Below are 25,226 nucleotides of genomic sequence, written 5' to 3' on the forward strand. Positions count from 1 at the left end.
AATTCAAACACCAGGACTGACACCACACCCCACACCCCCCCCCCCCCAACAGACATGATTCCCAGAAACCCACTGCTGCAGAGCAGGGCTGACTCCTTGGCAGCCAATGGGCAGAGGTCCTGCTCCTCACGACATACGCAGCCAGCACTAACCAGAGCTCCATCCACAGACCTGAACAGAGATCTCATTGAAATGGAAAAAAAGCGGTGAACATGTATTTTGACAAATGGCTTTGATTTTGGTCAGAGAATAATGCCCTAACTTGTCACTGCCTTTGCCTCCCTGTTCAGTGCTCCACACCCAGAGGTAGCAGATGTCCAACAGCAGCTCCATCACCCAGTTCCTCCTCCTGGCATTTGCAGACAGGCGGGAGCTGCAGCTCTTGCACTTCGGGCTCTTCCTGGCCATCTACCTGGCTGCCCTCCTGGGCAATGGCCTCATCATCACTGCCATAGCCTGTGACCACCACCTCCACACACCCATGTACTTCTTCCTCCTCAATCTCTCCCTCCTTGACCTGGGCACCATCTCCACCACTGTCCCCAAAGCCATGGCCAACTCCCTGTGGGACACCAGGGCCATCTCCTATGCAGGATGTGCTGCACAGGTCTTTCTGTTTGTCTTTTTGATGTCAGCAGAGTATTTTCTTCTCACTGTCATGGCCTACGACCGCTACGTTGCCATCTGCAAACCCCTGCACTACGGGACCGTCCTGGGCAGTAGAGCTTGTGTCCACATGGCAGCAGCTGCCTGGGGCACTGTTTTCCTCTATGCTGTGCTGCACACTGCCAATACATTTTCAGTACCCCTCTGCCGAGGCAATGCTGTGGACCAGTTCTTCTGTGAAATACCCCAGATCCTCAAGCTTGCCTGCTCAGGTGCTTACCTCAGGGAAGTTGGGGTACTTGTATTTGCTGTCTGTTTAGCTGTTGGATGTTTTGTTTTCATTGTGCTGTCCTATGTGCAGATCTTCAGGGCTGTGCTGAGGATCCCCTCTGAGCAGGGAAGGCACAAAGCCTTTTCCACCAGCGTCCCTCACCTCGTCGTGGTCTCCTTGTTTGTAAGTACTGCCACGTTTGCCTACCTGAAGCCCCCCTCCATCTCTTCCCCATCCCTGGACCTGCTGGTGGCAGTTCTGTACTCAGTGGTGCCTCCAGCCTTGAACCCCCTCATCTACGGCATGAGAAACCATGAGATCAAGGATGCCCTGAGAAAACTAATCACTGGATACTGTTGAGAAGAAATGAACTGCCTGTTGTCTTTTGCGTAGGACTCATATCTCATTACAAGCCCAGCCTGTATTCTGGTGGGTTTTTTACGGTGATTTTTGCTTTTGAGTGTGGTTTTTGATTGCTCTTTTTGCTTTGTTTTTCTTATCTGAATACTTTCCACAATGAAATGTCTTTATTCCTCTGGTTTCTAATTCACACCCTGTCCAGATTTTGTGTGCCCCGCAGGCTGTGGAAATGAGGAGGCATACCCTCTGTGTATTTACCCAAAATAAAGGGACCTCAGTGTCTTGTTTTTCTGAGATCCTTCCTCCAAGACCTTCTCTGCAGCTGCAGGGAGCAGTGCCTGTGTGCACAGGGGAAGAAGAAAAGAGTCCTGGCACAGCAGCACTGCCTGGGAGCACCAGCGCTTGGTCTTTCCTGAGTTTTCCACTTCCATGCTTTCCTTCTGAACCCTTGGGTTGCTGGAAGGCCTAAGTGGTCTTCAAGCATGGTTAGAGTCCTGCTGTGTGGTAGGTCTGTGGCAGCAGGCAAGGACAGGGAGTGGGCACTTGTGTGACAGAGCTGGCCTCCATTGCAGCATTTCCATCATACAAGGGGATTTCCTCAGGCCTTGTGCCACAGATGCCCCCCACCTCCTTCGGTCATCCCTCTCCACTCTAGAGGAGCTGTTGTGCCCTTCAGAGGGTCTGGGGCTGTGGGGTGAGTGCCCAGAGCTCTGCAGCACCCTGTGGTGGGCACTGCTGTGGGGCCATGCCAGACTGGGCTGCACTGGGCAGAGGGCAGGGGAGGTGCAGAGAGGTCAAGGGAAGTGTTAAGAGTTTAGGGGGAGCTGTGCTGGGCTGGAAAGTTCCCAGGAGAGAAAAATATCAGTGTATAGCTTGTAGTGTGTGACCATCCAGGGCAAGGACTCACACCAGGGGTTTGTGGTGCAGAGGCAGGGCTTGTGGAAAGCATGGAAGACATGCAGATGCAGGAGACAGGCAGCCGGTCTGTGCCATTGGTGGTGTCGAGGGACATGGAAGATGGCTCAGGGTCTTTGTCACTCCCAGTGTCTCTCATTGGCCATTTCCAGCACTTGCTGGTCACCCCAACTTTACAGGTGAGTTTTGCTTTGAGGCCATCTCCATCTTCCTGGTGGTCCAAGGACTGGTTTGGGGGAACAGACAGCCCTGTCCAGCTTCTGTCCTTCTGAAGACCCTGGAGCAGAGCTATCTGCAAAGCCCCATGTGGGACAAGGCTGCAGCAGGGCAGGGGTGGGGGCAGGTAAAAAGCATGAATTTCTATTGTCTTTGTTGTGGAGGTGTGTGTGTAGGAAAAGAAAAGCTCACCTGGAGATGCTGGTTGCAAGGGAATTCAGAAGCAAACAGAAGACCTTTGGTCACTTCTGAGAGACCAAGGCTGAACAAGGGAAATGCAGGGCTGCTGCTGAATGGGGAAGGTGATTTAAGAACAGCAGACACAGGTGGGGCTGAAGGAATGAATGCCTGCTGTGCCTGAGTCTTTACTGAAATGGTCTCCAGGCCCCTGTGCTCAGGGAAAGGCTTCAAGGAAGTGGAGAGCATGCATTGGCATGAAAGTCAGGAAATCCCGCAAGGACTGATGCCAGTTTCTGCCCCTGCAGGGGACTAATCCTGGCAAAGACACAGGCTGGGGGCTGCCTGGCTGGAAGGAGGCCTTTGGGAAAGGTCTTGGTGGACAGTGGGATGGACAGGATGCAGCCGTGTGCCTTGGAAGCAAGGAAGGACAGGAGCACCCTGGGCTATACGAACAGGAGCACAGCCAGGTGATTGAGGGAAGGGATTATAGAAAACACTGTGTCCAGATTTCAGATCCCAATATAGGAAAGATGTTAGCAAGCTGGAGCCACTTTAGCAAAGGGCCCTCATAATGATCCGAGGCAGGAAGACTTTACCTGTGAGGAGAGGCTGAGGGAGCTGGGCTTGTCCAGCCTGGAGAAAGGAAGATTTTGGGCGAAACATGTAGCAGCATTGCAGTGTTCGCAGGAAGACTGAGTCAGGCTCGTGTCCATGGTACAAGACACAAGGACAAGAGGCAATGGGCTGAAAGAAGGAGGTTAGTGCACATATAGAGAAATACATTTCCAACATGAGGATAGTCAAATGCTGGAAGCTGTTTCCCATGGAGTTTGTGCCAACTCTGTCCCAGAAAGTGACTAAGGCATCTTTGGATAAAGCCCTGAGTAATCTGGTCTGGCCCTCCTTTGAGCAGGAGGTTTTTTCCAAAAAACCTCCTGAGTTCCCTTCCAGCCTGAATGATGCTGCCCTTCCTTCCCCTGCATGTTTTCAAATTAGGGAGAGCTCTCAGGATCTCCCTGACAACAGAAATAATTCACATCAGATGCAGGGATGATTTATATGTGCCCCCATACATACAGCCCTGACCATATCTAGTATCCATAAATATATGGTTTTGAGATTTCCCCAGGTGTATCAGTATCTATTAAAAAAAAAAGAAAAAAAAAGAACCATTAAACTTCCAAAACATAATATATGCAACACAGCAGTCCGCATCTTTGGTAGCAGACTGGAAGTGGTGGCAGGGGTAGCGGGGCATCCTGCTGAAGTGAAATAAGTTGAGTTTTGATTCTGAGGTGGCAGAAGGAGGACATGTATTTCAGGGCTGGCATACAGAGAGAAATAGAAGATCAAAGCAAGTGTGGGGCTGTGATTGTTTGGGTGCGAGAAGAGCATGGTCAGGGTATTGGTAGAAGGCAGACAGGTTGTGGGCAACTCACAGGCCTTGACCAATCCTTGCTTAACCACAGCTTTGTATTTGAAGCAACAGCCAGTAAGGACAGAAGGGCATCAGTCTGGATTGGGAGATCCCAGGGTCCAAGTGTGGTGGGGAAAAGGGGACGTAGCTGAAGTCTGCCAGGAAACCAGCACAGGCATAGGACAGTGTAGGACAGCCTGCAATGGGGATGATCAAGGGCATTGCTGAGCTGTGGTGCTGCAATGGAGGGATACAGGCTCTGCCCAGGGAGCAGCAGGGAGGATGAGGACTATGCTCCCTGTATGAAGGGGAAGCTTGGATTTGTGGGGGTCCTCTCTGTGACAGACAAGAGGTTGGACTAGCTTTTGTCATTTAGGATCAGAGCAGGAGTCAGCAAGAGTGACCTTGTGTTGGAAGTTGCAAACTGCTTGCTCCGGGAGAGGAAACAGAAAAAGCCATTTGTCAGCAACCCCAGGAAGTCTCCAGGTTCATGAGCAGGCTCTGTGGAGGGTGGGTGAGGAGGCAAGGAGGCACTGGAGCTGTAAGGACCTCATGTCCTTTTGCATGTACAGAGTGTTTACTGCTGGTGACCACATCCTACTATCAGTACTGGGCTGTGTGCCACCCCCTGCTCTCTACAAGACTCAGGTACTGCCAGGTCTGTCTCCTTTGCTAGGGGGATTTCTGTCAGCTACAGTAATCATTTCAGTCATGTCCCAGATACCTTTCTGTGGCCCCAGTGGAGTGGACCACTTCTGTGATTTCGCCCCATTGCTGGAGCTTTCACACACTGGCACTGTGACACTCATGCTCTTTGCTGCCATGGCCTGCTTTTTAGATCCCATCCTCCCCTTCCTGTTCACATGGTCATCCTGTGTGCATCAGAGCTGCCACCCTGAGGAACGTCTCCCATCCAGCGCAGGCAGGCAGAAAGGCTTCTCCACCTGCTCCTGCTGCCTCACTAGTGCCACTCTTTTCTACGACACCCTCATCCTTGGGTGTGTGATGCCCAGAAGAACCCTCCTGAGAGAGGTTGACAAAGTCCCTTATCTACACCATCCTCACATCCCTGTTCAATCCTCTCATCTACAGCCTGTGGACTAGAAAGGTTGGGGGAGGGGGAGGGGGACACTGAGAAAAATGCTCAGGGAAGCTGTGAGCTGCACGGAGAGCCCGTGGGAGTTGTGGGCCTGCAGGAAGAGATCGCTTCTGGTTCTCTTTTGAACCAGCCCAGAGGACCTGGACTGGCATGTGCGGTGTCCTGGGCACTCCCCTGGAAGTGTGGGATATGAAGATGGCTTTTGGTGTGCGATGCAGCAGAGAGATGCTGGTGGAGCTGGCTGGTGTCATCATGAGGCCTCTCTCAAACATCTTGGAAGGGACAGAGAGAGCAGGGTGGTTCCAAGATCCTCAGAAAAGGCAAATCTCAAACCCATCTTCAAGAAGGGCAAAAAGGAGGATGGGGAGTGTTACAGGTTGGCCACCTTCACCTCAGTCCCTGGCAAGGTGACAGGGAAAATGCTCTTGCAGCCATCTCCATCACTTGAAGGACAAGAAAAGGATTGCTGAGCCCATGTGGGAGGGGAAGGAAGGGCATGCTGTGTACCTGACTTTTGCAAGTCCTTGGATGTGGTTTCCCATAGTCTCCTTAGAGCAGACTGTTGACATCTGGACTGAAGACGTGGACGATGCAGTGCATGGGAAGCTGGCTGGACGATCAGGAATGAATTCCATCAGCGGTACAAAGTCCTCTGAGGAGCCAGATATGAGCAGCATCCCTCCGTGATGAGCAAAATTTCATAAAAGATCATTAAAAGCTGGAAATAAAGACTTTTTCTGCTATTACATAGGTTTCCTTTTCTGCATAGGCTTCAACATTTTTCTAAAATTTAACTTCTGGTCTTGATTCAGTTGCCCGCACAGAGGTGGCCATGGCATCCAAGATGCCCTGTGGTAACTGAAGCAGCCGTGTGGGAAAAGTGATGCAGGAATCCTTCGGATGTATGAGTGGGTTTGCAGGCAGGGAACCTCTGGGGTGGTGCAGGGCATCACCTTCCTCCAGTGCTGCTGGGTAGGCTGTGAAGAGGCCTCTCAAGCACAGCAGACAGTATGTCCCCTTGGATGGTGGCTGTGAGGTCACTTCTGACTGGTCAGCAGCAGCAGCAGGGAGAGAGATACTGTGAGGTCATGAAGGTCATCAGGAAGCCACCCTCAACAAGATGACACATTTGGGCAGGTCAGGAGGAGCCTGGGCAAAAGAAATGGGAGATTTGGGGGAGGGAAGAGGGCCTTGACCAACAGACACAAAAGATTTTGAAGAGGTAAAATGGGTTAAGGGGACATTGCTGTGAAAACACTGACTGTGAAAACATTCTTGTTAAGCCTTTACACTATCTCTAACTAGTGACCTTAAGCCCTAACCCTACCCCTAAATACTCGTCCTCCCCATGACAGTAATCCACTGTTACTAACCTAACTGAGCTTAGGCTATCCCTAACCTCAAAGCTTACATCTAAGCCAAATCCCAAACCCATAACCCCTTACCCTTACACTTACCCCGTTTCTCACCCTAGCCCCTAGCCTCTACCCCTGGTATTAACATGTTGGCCTTAATCCTAGACCTCACCCCAGCCCTAAACAAAACCCTAGCCCACCATGCTAGCCCACACCTTAAACACTAGCCAGGGAACCTCAGCAGAACACCAAACTCCCTCCCTAAGCCTTTGCCTAATCCCCAACCCTGAAAGGTGAGCTCTAATCCCTACGCTCCAACCTGAACACCGAATCCCTGAAGCTCTCTTTCCCACGCTCTACTGCCCTCAACTTCGTCACCTCTCCTCAACCTCACTTAAGATGTTTGGCCCTGTGGGACCAGGGGAGGGATCGTGAGGTCCCAGAACAGTTGCATGGCATTGGGAGAGGAATGTGAGGTGACCTGTGTCCGATGAGCTCATAGGGTACAAGGAGGAGATGGGTGGGAATGCTATGGTGAGGTCAGCTGTGTCTCAGGATCTCATGGGACAGCAGGAGGCACAAGGCTGGGCAGGTGGCTGGGAGGTCCCTTCTGTCCTTGGAGTTGATAGGCCAGCAGCAGTGATATGGCTGGGAAAGGGACTGTGAGGTCACTTCTTTCTGAAGGAGCTGATAGGTCAGCCCTTGACTCACAGCTGGGATATCTGCTTTTACACTCACATCTGCCAGTATCTCTGACAGGCCAGCAACAACGTGTTGATTGTGAGAATCCCTTTCCCCAAGTACCTGGTAGGCCCGTCCAGGACGAGGGCTCGGATATGGGTTCTCACACCTCTTCTGCCTGAGTACATGGCCGGACAGCAGCAGGCACATGGCTTGGAAGATCACGGTGAGGTTACTTCAGTCTGGTCAGTTGCCATGCCACAAGAAGGCTGATGGGTTGGGCTATCACTCCGACACCAATTATGTCTGACAAGCTCATAGGCCAGTAGGAGGCACATGGCCATGAAGGCGAGTGTGAGGTCATTGGAATCTCCAATCTCTTGGGGTCATTGGCCATCAGCAGACACATGGCTGGCATGTCGACTATGACATCACTTCTGCCTGAGAATCTGATAGCCAGCAGCAGGCACATGACTTGGTGGTTATTCTGTACCTGGAGGTTCTGGTTTCTTATGTCCCCAGTAAGAAAGGCACGCAGCCTCTGTGCAGTATCATTTAAAATGCCATTTGATAGAGCAAACACTACAAACAGTGAATAAGAACAACTGCATACAGGGCTGTATTAGGAGGAGCGTGGCCACCCAGGCAAGGGTGTTCTCATCCCTCTGGCCTCAGAACTGCTGTTGCCACATCTGGACTAGTGTGTCTGCATGTGGGGTTCTTTCCCGGTCTGGCAGAGCGGGGAAGAACTGGAGCGGTCCCAGAGGACATCTGCCAGGATGGGGCCTCTTTGGAGAAGCTGAGGGACTTGGGCTTCTTTAGCCTGGTGAAGTGGAGGCTCAGGGCACTATAGTAGTAGAGTGCACCTGCTTGAAGGGTGGCTTCAGAGATGATGGAGCTTTTCTTGGTAGTGGGAAGAGAAGGAAACTTGCGCAAAGTGCAGCTTGGAAGGTTCAGACTGGATGTGTTGAGAAAGAAATGTCACTCACTCAAAAGGTAGCCTTGTGGTGCAAGAGGTCACCCAGAGAGAGCCCAGATCAGCCCATGGCCTTGTGTTTCAAGGAAAATCCAGCCAGGCTGGAGAGACATCAGTGAAGGAACAGAAATGCTGGGGTGAGAGGTAGGTGGGAAAGCAAGATGGACATCAACAGCCTGAAGGGAAGGAGGTAAGGCATGGGACAGGTTATGACAGCCTGTAGTAGAGAGGGCCAAGTGCTCTGGCAAGGCTGAAAGGCCAAACAGGTCCAAGGGATTTGTCATCCTGGATTTGAGAGTAGCTTCTGCCACTGAGGCCTACCAGGCAAAACTTGTTTTGAGGCTCTGGACTTAGTTTCTTCCTCACCCCTGCTTGGGGAAACCAGGATGTACTGTACAGTTTTCCTACACTTGGCATTGCTCACCCCCACATCTCGCTGTCCCCAGGAAGAGCCCTGACTCACATGTGAGGGACAGAATCTGTCTTCCCATACCAAATATTTTCTCAGCATTGTAGCCACCTTCACAGTGCTTTTGCCTACCTGCAATCACAGCCTCCAAGTATCTGCTCTAACGAGTCCCTGGGGAGGCTTTGTCAGGAATGGCCCTCAGTGGGGTCCATTAATTCTTCAAGGTACTTTGCTTCTGAATTTGGCTTCTTGAGAAGTTTCTTTCCGTCTGCTCTCAGTAGCTGAGGTTCATGGACTCAGCCTCAAACACACCATGGGGCTCATTAGGATACAGAAAGTTCTAACAAGCCTTGTTTCTTCCTGCAATTTTCTCCAAGTCTTCAAGACTTGTACAGCTAATTAGAGAAATTTCATAGTGTAGTTAAGGAGGAAGATTTCAAAGTGCACCTAAGGCCATGATTTTTTCTCTTTTAAAGAACAGTTTTTCTTACTTTTCAGTTTAGAGAAGAGGTGATAGAAGCATTCTGCAAGTGATAATGATCCAGAGTGTCTCCTCAGGAGGTCTGGACAGCCAGGAAAAGCAGTCCCTTGAGGTCTGACACTGGATGGACACCCTTGCTCCTCACCTCTCAAACCTCACCACTTCTGACATTGGCCACCTGGGGCTTACATCTCTGTTCCTTGCCTCAGACTTCTCCACTGATCTCTACAGCTGGATGTTACAGCTCCATTGCACCATCTCCCCCCTGCTCTCCTTAGAGAACCGGCTGCACACAGGCCCAGAAGATTTTTTCCTATTTGCAAAGCGAAGAAAATCATGAAGAAGTTTCATAAACAATAAGTTGCACTCCTCAACCACATGCGAAGTACAAGCTGCCCCTAATGAGGCTGCCTTTCTACAAGGGATAATCTTCTGAGAAATGTTTGTGATGGATACAAAAAAGTTAGATATATACACAGTTAAAGAATTGGCTAAAGAGACAATTAGACTACTGGAAGACAGGCAAGCTTTTAACTCCCTGAAGCTCAAAGCAGCTGCATAAGGGAGAGGTATCTGAATGAACAAAGAGCAAGGGAAGGAGAGAAGTGGAGCACAATGGAAAGGGCCTTTGCCTAGGCAGTCTGCATCTGAAAAGATGACTTTCACAAATGGTCATTTTGTCAGGACAGGTGCAACTACGTGAAAGAGTAGAGCAACTAAATACACCGAAGAACAGGCAGAACAGTGGTAACGAAGTTACAGGGGAGGACTGATATTTCTTTGGAATGTCCTCTGTAAAGTGTCATGGAATTGGTAGGGGTCTCTTGAGAGTGAAGACAAACCAATCTTGCGCCCATCTTCTAAAGAGGCCAGAAGTGCAACCCCTGGAGCCACAGGCTGTACAAGGTCACTTTGATGAGGAGTGTGCCATTGAATGGCTCCTCATGGGTGACATTTCTGGGCACCTAAAAAAGAAGAACATCGGCATGGACTTCCTAAGGGTAAATCAGGCCTTGCCCGCCTGATTGCCGTCATGATGAAGGAAGTGCATTTGTGCATGAGGGGAGCACAGTGGATGTTGTTTACCTCCACTTCAGCAAGACTTTTGGCACATTCTCCCTCAATATTCTTCTGCTCAAGTTAGGATATTATGGTCTGGATGGATAGACAAAGAGATGGGCAAAACACCAGTTGGATGATGAGGATGAGAGCAGTGGTGAAGGGGCCATACCCTACCTGGAGGCCAGTGCGACATATTGGTGCATTGTGGGGCTGCACAGGGGACTCTCCTGGGCACTGTGCAGTTTTACACCTGTACCCGTGACACAGAGGAGGCAACTCTCACCACGTTTGTTGATGGCATTGTATTGGGAGGACCATTCCTGTGCCTTGGGATGCCATTCAGGGGAACCTAACAGGCAGAAGGACTGTCCTGTCAAGAACGTTGTGAGATACAAGAAAGACAAAGGCCAGATCCTGTGCCTGGGATAGACTAACACCCTGCAGTGGCAGGGGAAGGGGACTGCCTGGCCAGAGAGCATCTCTGAGGAAACAGCTCTGGCGATGCTGGGGGACAGAAGGCAAAAGACGATCCATCAGTGATCCACACGATCCAGGGCTACCTGGTAGCAAAGTTGTCCAGCAGTGTCTTGGAGAGTAGAAAGAGGAGCAAGCCAAAAGTGTGAGGAAAAATATTGTCTCCCCTGCCCATCACTTATCATACCAGCTGTACACTACTGTGTCCATTTTTGGGACTCTGGTTCAAGTGTCCCGGGTGTGGCTGGGGTGGCGTTAACTTTCTTCGTAGCAGCCCCTATGGTGTTATGTTTTCCATTGGTGCCTCAAGCAGTGCTGATAACACACTGCAGTTTTAGCTGTTGCTAAATAGTGTTTGCATAGTTTCAACGTCTTCTCTGAACACACCTCCCTGAACACAGCTAGGGGTATGCCACGCCTCCTAGACATTCCTGGGAACATCCACCTTCTTGTCCACAGGAGTGGGTTCCTGATGCAAGTTTCCTGGCATATCTGCAGACCAATGGGGTTCTTTAGGCTGCAAACAGAAATGAAAGCAAGCCTGTGACTGGGGCACTATCAGCTTAATTGCTACAAGAGAGGGAGATGGAGGGATCTCAGAGCTGCCAGGTTCCTGCTGAAGATTTAAGGCCTCTGAAACAGCAGCAGAAGATAACAGTTTTGAACTGGCGTAGCCTTTAGATCATTTCACATGTGATGGCTCTGCTCCCCCAGTTCAATCATTGGCACCTGGAAACCACCCCTGCTTTTCCTTCCTCTCCTCCCAAAACCTGACCAAGTGATGACAGGAAGAAAGGAAGCAGAAAGGCCCTAGGCCTCCATGAATCAGCTGGGTTCTGGCACTTGGAGGGCCACAGAGTCCTTCCATTGTACAACCCATAAAGAATCAAGGTGGGAAGTGAGCCTGCAAGTCCGAATCAACAAGGTCCATGGACAGGCAAGGCTGTGCCTATGGTTGTGTCTGGAGACCAGTAGCCCTACAGCATAGACCAAGCTGGGGCTGAAACTCAGGCCTAGGCTTCAATGGTCTCCTGGGCCCATGGACAGAGGTGTGGGTGGAAGCTGCAGGTGATGCTGCCCAGGGCCCTGTCACTGCCATCTTAGACCCCACCTGCCAGTGCCCTCAATTGGCCAAATTCTCATTCCCTGATGTGCAGGGTCTGCTCTCTGCTACTCTCCTTCTTCCCATCCCTGGGGATCTGGAACATCAAAATTTCATGGTCACTATGGCCAAGGCTGACACCAGTCTTCACATCCCTGACAAGCTCTTCCTCTTCTGAGAGTTCCAGGTCCAGGTGAGCATCAGACTGGATGGCCTATTTAGAAGCTGACTCACACAGAAGCTCCCACCTAATCAGTTGCCTGTCCCATAGAGAATGTGCACACATATCTGAGCTGCCCTGACATCACACAAGGCATCCCCCGCTTCTCATGTTCCCTGTCGGTCTCTCCTAAATATGTTGTGTCTCCATTCACTAAATAACCCATGGGAGCTGTCCTTCCTCACCTCAGCTCTTATTCCCCTCATGTCACAGCTCTGTCATGGCACACAGGGCTCCCCAATCCACACCCCAGGTGGTGGGCTTTGATGTCCATTAGGACTGCAGCACCTCAGATGTGGCACCAGGGCCAAGGGCAGACTTGTAACAAGGAAACTTTCTGCCAAGTGATGGGAGCCCTTGTCTAGAAAGGCTTTGCTTCTCAGCAGAGGCATGCCAGAGTAGATGGCAGGTGGCAACATCATGATGAATGACTTTCCCACAAAGAGCAAAAGCTGCAGTCCCCAATGCCAGAGAGAAACAGGCCTGGGCTGTGCAGCCCTGGCAGGAGAGGGGTTTGCTGTCCCAGCTGACTCTGCAGCACTGTGGGACCTGTGCCAGAGGTGAAGCTCATCTTCAAGAAGGACAAGTCCCTGGGACAGGACAGCCTGTGATCCAGCTACACTGTGGACATCATGCTAGGGGTCGACCAGCTAGATAGCAGCTCCACAGAGGAGGAGCTTGAGGTCCCAGAGGACATGCAGCTGAGCATGAGCGAGCAATGCCCTCTCTTGGCAAAGGCCAACAGCCTCCTGGGCTGCATTAGGAGCAGCATTGCTGGCAGAGGGAGGGAGGTGATCCTTCCCCTCTACTCAGCACTGCTGAGGCCACAGCTGGAGTGCTGTGTCAAGTGCTGGGCTGCCCAATGCATCATACTTGTTGACCTGCTCAAGCGAAGTCCAGCAAAGGGCCACAAAGCTGTTTTAAGGGACTGGAGCATCTTTCCTAGGAGGAAAGGCTGAGAGATGTGGGACTGTTCAGCCTGGAGAAGAAAAGGCTGAGGGGGATCTTATTAATGGGTATAAAACTCCATCTGAACCCAAGAAAACAGTGTTTGACTGTGTGGGTGGTTAAACACTGGAACAGGCTGCCCGGAGAGATTGTGGAGTCCCCCTCCATGGAGTTAATCCATACTCCCCTAGATAAGGTGCTGAGCAACATACTCCAGCTGACCCTTCCTCAGCTGAGGGGGTTGAACTGGATGGTCTCCAGAGGTGCCTTCCAATTTCAACATGTCTGTAATTCTGTGAGTATAAAGGAGAATGGTAAGACAGAAAGAAATGAACACCACATAGCCTTGACTGCAAATATTGTGGGATCCCATGGAGGAGACCCAAGATGGAACAGGGGGAGAAGTGTGAGGAGGAAGGAGCAGCAGAGTATTTCTGTAGCGACTGTTAACCCCTTCTTCACCATCCCTCATGCTTCTTTTGGGTCAGCAATGAGTAGAAGAATTTGGGGCAAGGGAGTAATTTGAGCCTGGGGGAAAGTGTGAGGACAATGGACTTCAACAATTTTGTCATTGTTTCTCACAATCCAAACCTTTTTTACTTGGCATAAATTAAATTGGTCTTCCCCGAGTCAACTCTTCTTTGCCTGTGACAGTAATTAGTAAGTGAGCTCCCTGTCTTTATCGTGAACCATGAGCTATTCCATCTTATTTTGTCCCTTTGTCCTTTTGAGTTGGAGTTGTGACTGGGCAGCTGGGTGGGGGTCTCGGTGTTGGGCAAGGCTAACCCACTACAGGACGACCACCTCAGGACTGCTGTGTCTCGCATGGGGCTCACCAGCACTGGGAAGACCCTGACAGAGTGGAGAGAAAGTTGCAGAGGCCAGAAGGATGGTTGGGGCCTGGAGCACATTGTGTACAAGGAGAGGCTGAGTAAGCCGTGGTTTGGAAAAATCCCTCAGAGCCAAACACTGGAGCAAGGACCCAGGCCAGTTGGTGAGATCTCTATCAGTGGAGATTTTCACCATCTGTCGAGACAAGCACCTGATGTAGCCAGAGGTGTCTGAGAATGGGCTTGGCTGAGAGTCTGGCTGTGGCAAGAGCTATGGGACTTGATGTGTAATGAGTGTTGGTAGGAAACTGGTTCCCTTTGTATTAATAATGGCAGTAGAGCTGGGTATCCTAGAGACCTGGAGGAAGACAGGGGTGACCATGCAGCAAAGGTCCTTCCTCAGGGTTGGGCTGTATGGCCACTCACTCTCTGGCTCTTCTGTGTTCATATGATAGGTGATCCCCAACACTGACTGCATTTCCCCCTTCTCTGTCCCCACCAGCCCCATGCCCTAGGGCAGCATGACAGTCCTGGTCCTGGAGCTCCTCAGCCAGCTCTTGCATCTCTCCAGCCCCTTTTCCCTGTGCCACCTGGGTTCCCGCTGCCTGTCCTGTGATTGCAGAGTCCTCCTTTCCCTGTGAATACCTGGAATTAACACTTTTGTGTGATTCCACCTGGGCAATCTCTCACTTTGTGGAGCTCCAGTCACACCCCAGGCACACGCTACCCATGGAGATCCCCTGGGATATCCAGGCAGCTACAGATTCCCCTCCTGGAAGATGGCTTCTGCCCTGTCACATATGGGAAAGGACTGGGTTTGTATCTCAGTGACCATTCACCATCTCCTCTGTCACCAGGCACCAACAGGTGAGTCCTAAATCCACCCCTCTAGCAGGTCACAAGATGACAATGAACTTTTTGCCCTTGAAACCATGGATCAATAGGCCTTTTTGAGGTGCAGCACCTCAGACCTGTTCCTGGCACGAGGCTTGGAAAAACAGCCCTATCATCAGGCAGCGCACAGGGAAGATCCCTTTTTATTACAGAGATGCTGTGAGGGAGTCAGCTTGGACCCAGTGTTACAAAGACACATTTTTATATGGTCCTCCAGGTGAGACAGAGGAGGTTCATGCTTCACATGAAGTACGGGAAGTCCAAGTATTGGTCTACGAACATGAAACCCCAAATAGCAATAACAACAACAGTAATAAAACAAAGCATGGGCCTATTATGGGAGTCACTTGTGGAAAAAGACTGGAAGTTCACTGGTATTGAAAAATGCCCATGGAATCACTTTCCTCAGGGCATTTTTGAGCTGCCTGTTCCTCATGCTATAGATGAGAGGGTTCACAACTGGAGGCACCAGCGAGTACAGCACTGCCACCACCAGATCCAGGGATGGAGAGCAGATGGAGGGGGGTTTCAGATAGGCAATCATGCCAATGCTGATATACAAGGAGACCACTCAGCCCACAAGACAACAGCCCTAGCCAAGAGAACGAGGACCTCAGTTCTGGCTCCCAGCCCTACCAATGCCCTTGGCTTTCCCCACCACAGGCTGTCCTATACTGTCCTATGTCAGTGACTGTTTCTCTGCAGATTTTAACTCTCCGCCCTGCTTCCCCAACTCTCTCTGACCCCAAGATATCCCAAGGTTTACTGATAACTCTCTGTCCTCACTGTTCTTCAAACATAAAGCTGCAGTTTTCTGACGGTTAGACAATGTCTCTGAGTTCCCCAAAACCCATCTGGCTTCTTTCAAACGCTTGTTTATATTCCTCTGGCACCCAAGATGTCCTAGCCTTAGGCTCGCTTGAAGTCTTACATGAACGGCTCTCTCCCTGCACTACCACATGTCTCACAAACCCTTCCCTCTTCCCTCGCAGTGATGAAACTTCACCCCAGGAGGTCTGTGCATCCTCCACACTCATAGATGTTTCCTGAGGTACACCCAAGTATGGGAAGTGAAGCAGGAAAAGAGCAAGGTCAGCTCATTTGGGATGACTGGCCATGGCCACCCTCAGCACCGGGCACTCTCCATCTCCTAGGCATGCACACAACATGGAAAAATCTCTTTCATCCCTGACTTGCAGAAGAGGGGTCTTCCTTCCTGACATCTTCCCAGGACACACCTCCTCCTCTTCCCCATCCACAGACATCCACTGCTTTCCATTTCTGGCCTCAGAGATGGTTTCAGGATTTGCTAAAGCCATCAGCCACCTCCTTGTTTCTCACTAACATCCCTCGACCTTCTCTCTGACCCCTACACGTGACCAATCTATGAGTGCTGCTCGGAGCCGCTCGCTCTTCAGAAGAGGCCTTGAGATTCCTGCATATTCCTGGAGCTTATTAACTATCTTCCTGACTCCCTCCAGAGCTCATGGCAAACGTTGCTGTCTACAACAGGGCCTTTATGACCATCTTTTTTGAAATCATTGTCTTTTTAAGATCTCTGCAGAAAGAGTAGCCGCAGAAAAACACCAAAGCCACCACAACAGAATCTGAGTGAAGTGCCAGTAAGAAGCAGCTGAGCAACACCTAAGGCTCTGGCTTCCTGGCAAGGAGTCTCTCCTGTTTGTCACCTCTTCTCATGAAAGGAACAGGAAAACTGTCCATGCCATGGAGCTCTGCTGAAGGAAGATGGAGCTGTACATAGTGTGAGGCGACGTAAGTGGTATCAGCAGGTAGACAAGACTTTTGTAGGGAAGGCTTTACGAGGGAGCACCCTGACTTCACCCAGGTAAAAAGGAGACCAAGTAGTGTGCTGACATGATGGTTAGAAGTGTCCTGGGATAAAAGAGTGTGGATGAGAGCAGGTGGGAGAGATTTGGTTTGCAGAGATTTGAGGTAGTACTTTCCGTGTCTGAGCAGCCTGAGGTTTGGAACTAAGGAAAAATATCAAAGCTCTCAAGGACATTTTGGAATTAGTGGAACTATCACTACTAGCAGTAACAGGACAGTGCTGAAAGGGAACTCCTTTGTATTCTCGATGATGAGCTAAGGCTATTTAATTTTTTTTTTTTTACATGACAAAAATAGCTATGCGTTCTTAGTGATTAGCCTCTGTTATACAACTCTGAGAACAAGTGTCCATGATGGCACCTCCTGGCAGCTGCTTCATGGCCCCTGGCAGTGCCCTGTCCCTGTGCTGGCCCAGCCCCACCGACAATACATGGTCCCATAGCCCCACTGTGCAGGCACAGCATGGGAAAGGGGAGAGTCAGGGGTGGGGACCTTCCCCCCATTGTGATCCCAATGATTGCCTTCAGATCAGAGTTGCCCCACGATTCTTCTACATTTGCAGCTTGCCTAGCACTCGACCCATGCCCTGCCCCAGCCTTGTGCCAGGTGGGATTTTGCAGACAGCTGTGCTCCAGGGTCTGCCAGGGGCTGGGGAAGAAGAGAAGCTGGGCAGGGCTGTCTGTTCACCCAAACCAGCCTTTGGACCACCAGGAGGATAGAGGTGGCCTCAGCAAGACTCACCTGTCAAGTTGGGGTGACAAGCAAGTGCTAGAAATGGCAAATGAGAGATGCTGGGGGTGACGAAGACCCTGAGCCACCTTCCCTGTCGGTCCACACCACCAAGGGCACAGACCAGACTCCTCTCCCAAACACCTGCATGTCTTCCATGCTTTCAGCAAGCCCTGGCTCTGAACGACAAAACCCCGCTGTGAATCTTGCCCTGCATGGTCACACACTACAAGCTATACACTGGTGATTTTCTCCCCTAGGCACTTTCCAAACCAGCACAGCTCCCCCTAAACTCCTCCCACGCCCTTGACGTCTTTCCGCCTCCCCTGCCCACTCCCCACCACAGCCCAGTCTGGCATGGCCCCACAGCAGTGCCCACCACAGGGTGCAGCAGAGCTCTGGGCACTCACCCCACAGCCCCAGACCCTCTGAAGGGCACAGCAGCTCCTCGGGAGTGGAGAGAGTTGAGCCAAAGAGGTGGGGGGCATCTGTTGCACAAGGTCTGAGAAGATCCCCTTGTATGCTGGAAATGCTGCAATGGAGGCCAGCTCTGTCACACAAGTGCCCACTGCCTGTCCTTGCCTGTGGCCACAGGCCTGCCACACAACAGGACTCGAACCATGCTTGAAGAGCACTCAGGCCTTCCACCAACCCAAGGGTTCAGAAGGAAAGCATGGAAGTGGGAAGAGAGCAGCTCAGGAAAGACCAAGCTCTGCTGATCCCTGGCAGGGCTGCTGTGGTGTGACTCTTTTCTTCTTCCCCTCTGCACACAGGCACTGCTCCCTGCAGCTGCCGAGAAAGTCTTGGAGGAAGGATCTCAGAAAAACTAGTCACTGCAGGGCCCTTTATTTGGTTAAATACACAGAGGGTACGGCTCCTCATTTGCACAGCCTGCGGGGCACACAAAAGGTGGATAGAGTGTGAATTAGAAACCAGAGGAAGAAAGACATTTCTTTGTGGAAAGCATTCAGATGAGTAAAACAAAGCAAAAATGAACCAAAAAAACCCCGCACTCAGAACCCCAAATCAACTTAGGAAAACCATAAGACAAGCTATACTAAGATGTATTATGAGTCCTATGCAAAGGACAACATGCAGTTTATTCCTTTGGAAAAACATCCACTGAATAGTTTTCTCAGGGCATCCTTGATCTCATGGCTTCTCATGCTGTAGATGAGGGGGTTCAAGGCTGGAGGCACCACTGAGTATAGCAATGCCACTGCCAGGTCCAGGGTTGGCGAGGAGATGGAGGGGGGCTTCAGGTAGGCAATCATGGCAGTACTTATAAACAAGGAGACCACAGCGAGATGAGGGAGGCAGGTGGAAAAGGCTTTGTGCTGTCCCTGCTCAGAGGGGATCCTCAGCACAGCCCTTAAGATCTGCCCATAGGACAGCACAATGAAAACAAAACATCCAACAGCTAAACCGACAGCAACTACAAGTACCCCAACTTCCCTGAGGTAAGCACCTGAGCAGGCAAGCTTGAGGATCTGGGGTATTTCACAGAAGAACTGGTCCACAACATTGCCTCGGCAGAATGGTAGTGAAAATGTATTGGCAGTGTGCAGCACAGCATAGAGAAACCCACAGCCCCAGGCAGCTGCTGCCATGTGGACACAAGCTCTGCTGCCCAGGAGGGTCCCATAGTGCAGGGGTTTGCAGATGGCAACGTAGCGGTCGTAGGCCATGACAGTGAGAATAAAGTACTCTGCTGACATCAAAAAGACAAACAGAAAGAGCTGGGCAGCACATCCTGGGTAGGAGATGGCCCTGGTGTCCCAGAGGGAGTTGGCCATGGCTTTGGGGACAGTGGTGGAGATGGAGCCCAGGTCAAGGAGGGAGAGGTTGAGGAGGAAGAAGTACATGGGCGTGTGGAGGCGGTGGTCACAGGCTACGGTGGTGATGATGAGGCCGTTGGCCAGGAGGGCAGCCAGGTAGATGCCCAGGAAGAGCCCGAAGTGCAAGAGCTGCAGCTCCCGCCTGTCTGCAAATGCCAGGAGGAGGAACTGGGTGATGGAGCTGCTGTTGGACATCTGCTGCCTCTGGGTGTGGAGCACTGAACAGGGAGGCAAGGGCAGTGACAAGTTAGGGCATTGGTCTTTGAGCAATATCAAATCTATTTCTCCTACTACACGTTCACAGCACCTTTACTATTGCAATGATATTTTCATTCAGGTCCATTCCTGGAGCTCTGGTTGGTGCTGGCTGAGTGTGCCCTGAGGATCAGGAGCTCTGCCTAGTGGTTGCCAAGGAATCAGCTTTGCTCTGCAGCAGTGGCTTTCTGGGAATGGTTTCTGTCAGACCTGGTGTTTGAATTGGTCAGATGAAACTGCTCCTAATGTAAAAGTGCTTGTCAGCATCTGCACTCCCAGGGCTAAGAAAACACAATCAAAGCATTGTTTGGGGCAGGGGGTTAGGGCGGTCAGGGGTGGTATTTACATCTCTTCCCTATCTCACCGCAAGATTTTCTGGGATTTCAGAATAACCTCATCATTTCTGCTACACTCAGAGAAAATAAAGTGGGTCCTGTGAGGAAAGAGTACTGCCTGTGGCTTAGTGCAGAGCGAGGGGAGCTCGTCTGTCACTCTGTCTTGTTGCTAGATACCCTGAGCTCTCACCTTTCTGAGATGGAGGGTAATCACACCCCCGTGTTAACCTGAAAAGAATCCAGGCATTTCTGAGAGCAGAGACACCCACTGCCCAGCACCAAGTGACTCCCCCTTTCTCAAGGTCTCTGCACCCCACTTCTTGCCAAGGACACACATGGTTCATTTCACAAACCCAGCAGCATTTCCTCAGTCTTGCTGTCTCTGTGCTTCTCCATGGGACGTTCAGAAACACCAAGACGCTATGGGACAGACCTGCATCCTGGAGGGCAGCTCACAGCTTGGAAGGTCACCCAAAGAAAATAGCTAAGTGTCCTGGTGATGGCATCTCAGGAAGGGAGAGTCAGCTCATTTCCTAGGGAATGACACAGGCTGCATTGCCCACAGCCCCACAGCTTGGAGGAGAGCTTGGACACCTGTAACCTTGTTCCCATGGTCACAGCTGCATGGGAGGACCCACAAGATCAGTGTGTGGCTCTGCAGCTGAAACTCCCACCCCCAGAGAGCCTGACAGCAGGAACAAGGTAACAGTAGCAATAACACAGAGTAGTGGAGAAGCAAGGAAAAATAGAGTGAGGGTCTGGCTCAGAGAGGCAAAGGCAGAAGCAGCCAGGCACTCAGGAAAGAGTTACCCTTACCCAGCTGTACGTGCCACCTCCCAGGCACCAACAGAGCCAGGCAGTTGTTCTCAGTCCCTGTGCTCTACTTCAGGAGGCTCCTGTCAGACTTGCTGACCCCTCAGAGTTACACCTCAGGAGTCTCAGTGTGCTGTTCAAGAATGACAGCTCCTTTGCCATGTCTCCTGAAAATTCCCCAAGAGTAGGAAACAGAAAACACAAACTCAGGAATGCTAGTTATGATTATAGGTATCTTGCATTGACCTTGCCCTTGAAAAGTGCCCTTGTAAATGTCTTGGGGGTGATCTGGAGCTGTCAGCAGCCCTGATCCACACAGCACCTTCTTGTCAGCAGAAAGACCCTGCCCTGATGCAAGTTCCTTCTTCCACCTACAGCTTCTCCCCACTCTGCTGTTAGAGATCCCCAGGCAGGCTGAGTACTTACCCTGGCCAGCGGCAGAGTCCCTGCCCCAGCACACAGCCCCCTGGCCGCAAGGACCCTGCTCAGAAGGACAGCCCTGGGCACCCCTGGCTGCACACCCACCTTCACACTCTGCAGCCATCCCCGGGTGAAGGCAGCTGACATGTCCTGTCCCTCCGAGGGTGCAGCAGGGAAGCTGTGCTCCAAAGCACGTCCTTTTTCTCTACACTGCACAAACTGTGAGAGTCCTCCTGACAGATCTGCTAGGCTGTGGGATGTGCCAGCTTTAGGAGGTCATTCCAGAAACCACAGCTGCATTGCCCTGCAGCCAGAGACTTACCCTGTTAAGTACTGTGGAGATTTTTCTCCAGGTCAGCTCTCCTCTCTCCTCCCACCCCAGACTGCCTTTAACATCTCTGCCTCACTTCTCTCCCCTCGGTGCCTGCAGGCAGTGCCCTCAGCCCTGCTGCGCTTTGCAGAGGAGCTGCTCCTGGGCAGAGCTGTCTCTCTGCAGTGCTGCCTGCTTGCCATGAGCTCCCTCCAGCCCAGGAGCCCAGCCCAGCTCAGCAGCAGAGGACCAGCCCAAGGCAGCACTTTCTCTGCCCCCTCTGGGCTCCCTCCAGGTGTCCCTGGGGCTCCAGGGGAACCTGCTGGGAAAGAGGCTGAGGTGAACACTGATGTTGCCTCCCTCAGCCACAGAGAAACTTATGTCCTGTGGCATTTCTTTCATTAGAAGAAGAGTTGGGTATGTGTTATGGAGGCTCACACAATCAAATCCAAGAGGTGTTAAAACTCAGATTTGTTCTTCAGTAAAATTTACTTAGAACTCTGTTAACATTTGTGAACGACAGGCTTGAGGATGTAAGGGGAATTAGTACTTCACAGCCGACTTAACTATTCTTCAGATTTAAAATGATGACTCAAAAGGTGCATATCACTCACCTAAAAGATGAGGGCTCTCAACCTGCAGGAATTACCTAGGGCGTCATCCCGACCCAAGGGGAGAGTCTCCGACTGCTGACCCGCCGCTCTGAGGAGGACTGATTCCAAAATGTCCTTGGGTGGGACCCCGTTTATACCCTTGTCGACTCTGATCTGTCATCATTTTAATCCTCATTGGCCAAAGGATCAACACTTCAGTGTACCTGGCGCTTCTCGATTGGTCAGTTTAATTTTCAACCTGCAGCCTCTAGACTTTGGGGTTTTTTTTCTTCTCCTCCCTGCCCAGAGAAGTTTTGTTTCCTTTCAGGGGCAGGGTGTCCTGGCGCACAATGCATCCTGTGACCACAGTCCAGGTTTCCTTGGAGTGGTGGTACAGTTACCTCTTACCTCCAGAGCTAAAAGGGACCGCCGTCTGATGAATTTGACTCTCATTGTGGGTCAGCATTTCATTCTGGTCTAGAGTTCAAGTGGACTATCTGACACACAAACAGGTTTTTAAGAGAGTATACTTAACCGTCAGTACAGACTTCACTGCCAAGCGTTTGGTGTGACTTAGTGCAATACAGGTTACAGTAATCATAACTGCAAGCATTATTAAAGATTAGAGAAGGCTGGTCGTCCACCCTTTCAAAGAAAATCCCAACATATCAAAACTTTGCCACCCAGCCAAGTAGTCCCTGGTGCAGAAGCAATTGCCTCTGAGTCTCTTGCCACTTTCTTTTGTTGATTTGATCTTGAAGCTACATTGACACATTTGGAGTGAACACAGCAGTCGTCCATCAACAGGTTCAAAACTCCACATACACCTTTCTCTTTCAGTAGCATCAAATCCAGTACGGCTCAATTTTGGATAGTCATTTTACCGGTATGTTGTAACTGCTTGTTCAAGAGTCCCAAACTGGCAGATGTACCCTTGGCTGAGGTTGATAGTTGTAAACTCAATTCTAGAATGCTCTATCGGTGTTCCCTTGGGTACCGTACACAGCCGCACCCATGGAATTTCAGGGCATGGTGTAGTACCATTCCAGCTCCACCTCGTGATCTCATGGGTTAGTTGGAGGATATAGTCACAACTGGTGTTCCATACTGAACTAGCATTTACTGCATCTGGTGACCAACTATAAACAACCTGAGTATACCCTCCTCCCCCATCCAATCTGAACCTCCAACTATGGTAGTTACATTGCTCCCATGTGAGCTTAAGGGCTTGCGATATATTGATGTCCATCATCTTTGCCATAATGTTGTCATCCAGGTCTTCACATCCACACCTGCCACCATCATCACTACCTGTAGAAACACTGGAATGGCTCATTTCTTCATTGTCCTGTAAGAAAGCACAAACTAGGCCTCAGTCTTAAAACTGGGTCACAGGGTTAGAAGTCCAGGATTATCCATTGGGCAATGTGGTGACCTGGTGAGTCTTTCTGCTCCCGTCTAAGGCTTCCCAGGCATACAAGCCTTTGGGTTTTGCTAAGGTCATAGGAGCAATACCAATGGAAGGTAGTTTCACCATGACAGGTTGGCCCACGTATGTCCCCAGTGGGAAGTGGCATCTCTGACCCTCTGGTATAGTCATTGCCCGTTAACAGTCCCGTAGGACAAAACGCTCGAATTTTTGTACTACCATAATTTCCCCACCGGTTATTAACAGCAAAAGCTGCTCGTGGTAATCGTGTGTCCCAGTTATGGCATGAGACATCAGCATGTTTTCTAATCAAGCCATTGGTTCGCTCAACTATACCATTAGCTTGGGGGTAATATGGTGTGTGAAACACCCATTTGATGCCTTCCCTTCGCACCCGGTCTTGTACCACTGTGGCTGTGAAATGTGACCCATTATCACTTTGAATACGTTCAGGAATAGGTAGAATACCAAACCATTCTCACAAAACCTGAACTGTCTGGTCTGCAGTAGCTGTGCCAACAGCTGTTGCCACAGACAATCCTGATGCTACCTCCACTCCTACCAAAATATATTTCCTCCCAGATGATGGTCTCAGAGGACCACTGTAATCAGCCTGCCATGTGCTCCAAAGAGCCTTGCCTTGTCTGATATGCTTGCCGGAGCTTGGTTTGGGTGATTAGCGTTAAGCCTTATGGGGCACTGTGGGCAAGCTGTGAGAATTGCTTCACGGGTTTTCATAGACACCGGCCAACCCCGAGATGGGCATTCATAATAGAGATCCTCTTGCCCTGAGTGGCCTTTCTTGATATGCAACCATTCAGCTAGTCTGTCCCAATCTTCCTTCTCACTGGTGACCATCCTGATTTGGGCCAGGTGGTCCACCTGTTGATTCCATTTTGCAGCTGGGGTTCCATCCCGAGCATGTCCCTTCACCCATCCCACCTTTAAAGGTCGGGACCTCCCTATTGCCAGGAGACGTTGCCAGTCCTCTGTCCTCCACACTTTCGCATGACCTACTTCCCGCTTACTAGATTTCCACTGACATATCCACTCTGTAGCACCCTTAAAGGTTGCATAAGAGTCAGTATAGATGATGGTAGCACCATTCTCTATGGCCAGTAATAAAGCCCATAGTTGTCCTACTTGTGCACTACCTTCACCCTCTTCCTCGACTGTCTTCCCAGTACCAGTCTCCAATGCCACTGCTTTATATTGCTATTTTGATCTCACTTGACGGGCAGAGGCATCTGTGAACCACACTCCCTGCATATCTGAGCCTGTCACAAATTTGGGTGCCTCCTGAATTGGAGAAGGTTTATAAGGTGACATAACAAGGTTGGCTCAGGGTTCACAGGTTGCTGTGGTTTGAAAATTAACCGGACCCTTCTTTAGTGGGAGCAATTGGCTTATCCCTTCTAGGTATGCATACCATTTCCTAACCGTGGCCTTTTGGGCTACTCCCTCCGCAGGAGGTGACCCATTGAGGATTGAATTTAAGAGAAGGAAAGGGCCCTGTACTATAACATCCTGTGAGGTATGCAGCTTTTCAGCCTCCTTAACTGCTCTAGTGAGGGAAAGGACCCCCTTTTTCCAATCTGAATATCATCGCTCAGTCTCCTTAAATGAAGTGGAAGAGAATAACAAAGGCCTGGCTGGTCCCTGTGGCCCCTTTTGAAACATGCCACAGTATGAGGCATGTTCAGTGAATCCCCATTCCACCCTTAATGGACCTCGTGGGTGCAATGGGCCTAGTCTTTGATAAGCCTTAAGCTCGTCTTTCAGAGTGTTAAGGGCTTCCATATGTTGCAAAGTCCAATTCCATCTCCTGTTCTTTTCAAGCAAGTCACAGAGAGGGCAGACAATCAATGAAAACCCTGGTATATGTTTTCTCCAGTAGCCCAAAGTACCTAACAGCTGTTGTAATTCTGTTTTATTGCCTGCAGTCTGTCCCTATTCAATAGCTGATCGAGTGTCGGCAGGTACCGCAACTGCTCCAGCTATCCACCACGCCCCCAGGAATGTAATTTCTTGTCCAGGACCTTGACATTTAGAAGATGGGACGTCTAGCCCATTCTTGACTAACAGGTTCCTGATGGCATCAGCCCCTTGCCCTACCTGTTCCTTGTTATCCCCACCAACCAGGATATCATCTATATATTG

The 25,226-nt window shown here is 50.7% G+C and overlaps 2 protein-coding genes across 2 annotated transcripts; one reads left to right on the forward strand and one right to left on the reverse strand.

The window, feature by feature from the left end:
- Nucleotides 1–313: 313 nt before the first annotated feature.
- Nucleotides 314–1,237, forward strand: LOC138682996 (olfactory receptor 14C36-like). The gene has a single exon (XM_069774515.1). It carries the CDS (start codon nt 314–316, stop codon nt 1,235–1,237), a length of 924 nt encoding a protein of 307 aa, XP_069630616.1.
- A 16,912-nt stretch (nt 1,238–18,149) lies between these two features.
- Nucleotides 18,150–19,151, reverse strand: LOC138682975 (olfactory receptor 14C36-like). The gene has a single exon (XM_069774496.1). The coding sequence runs from the start codon at nt 19,104–19,106 to the stop codon at nt 18,150–18,152; it is 957 nt and encodes a 318-aa protein (XP_069630597.1). The 5' UTR covers nt 19,107–19,151.
- Between the last annotated feature and the right edge of the window lie 6,075 nt (nt 19,152–25,226).

Source organism: Haliaeetus albicilla, chromosome 30 (genome assembly GCF_947461875.1).
Source record: "Haliaeetus albicilla chromosome 30, bHalAlb1.1, whole genome shotgun sequence".
Classification (NCBI taxonomy): Eukaryota; Metazoa; Chordata; class Aves; order Accipitriformes; family Accipitridae; genus Haliaeetus; species Haliaeetus albicilla.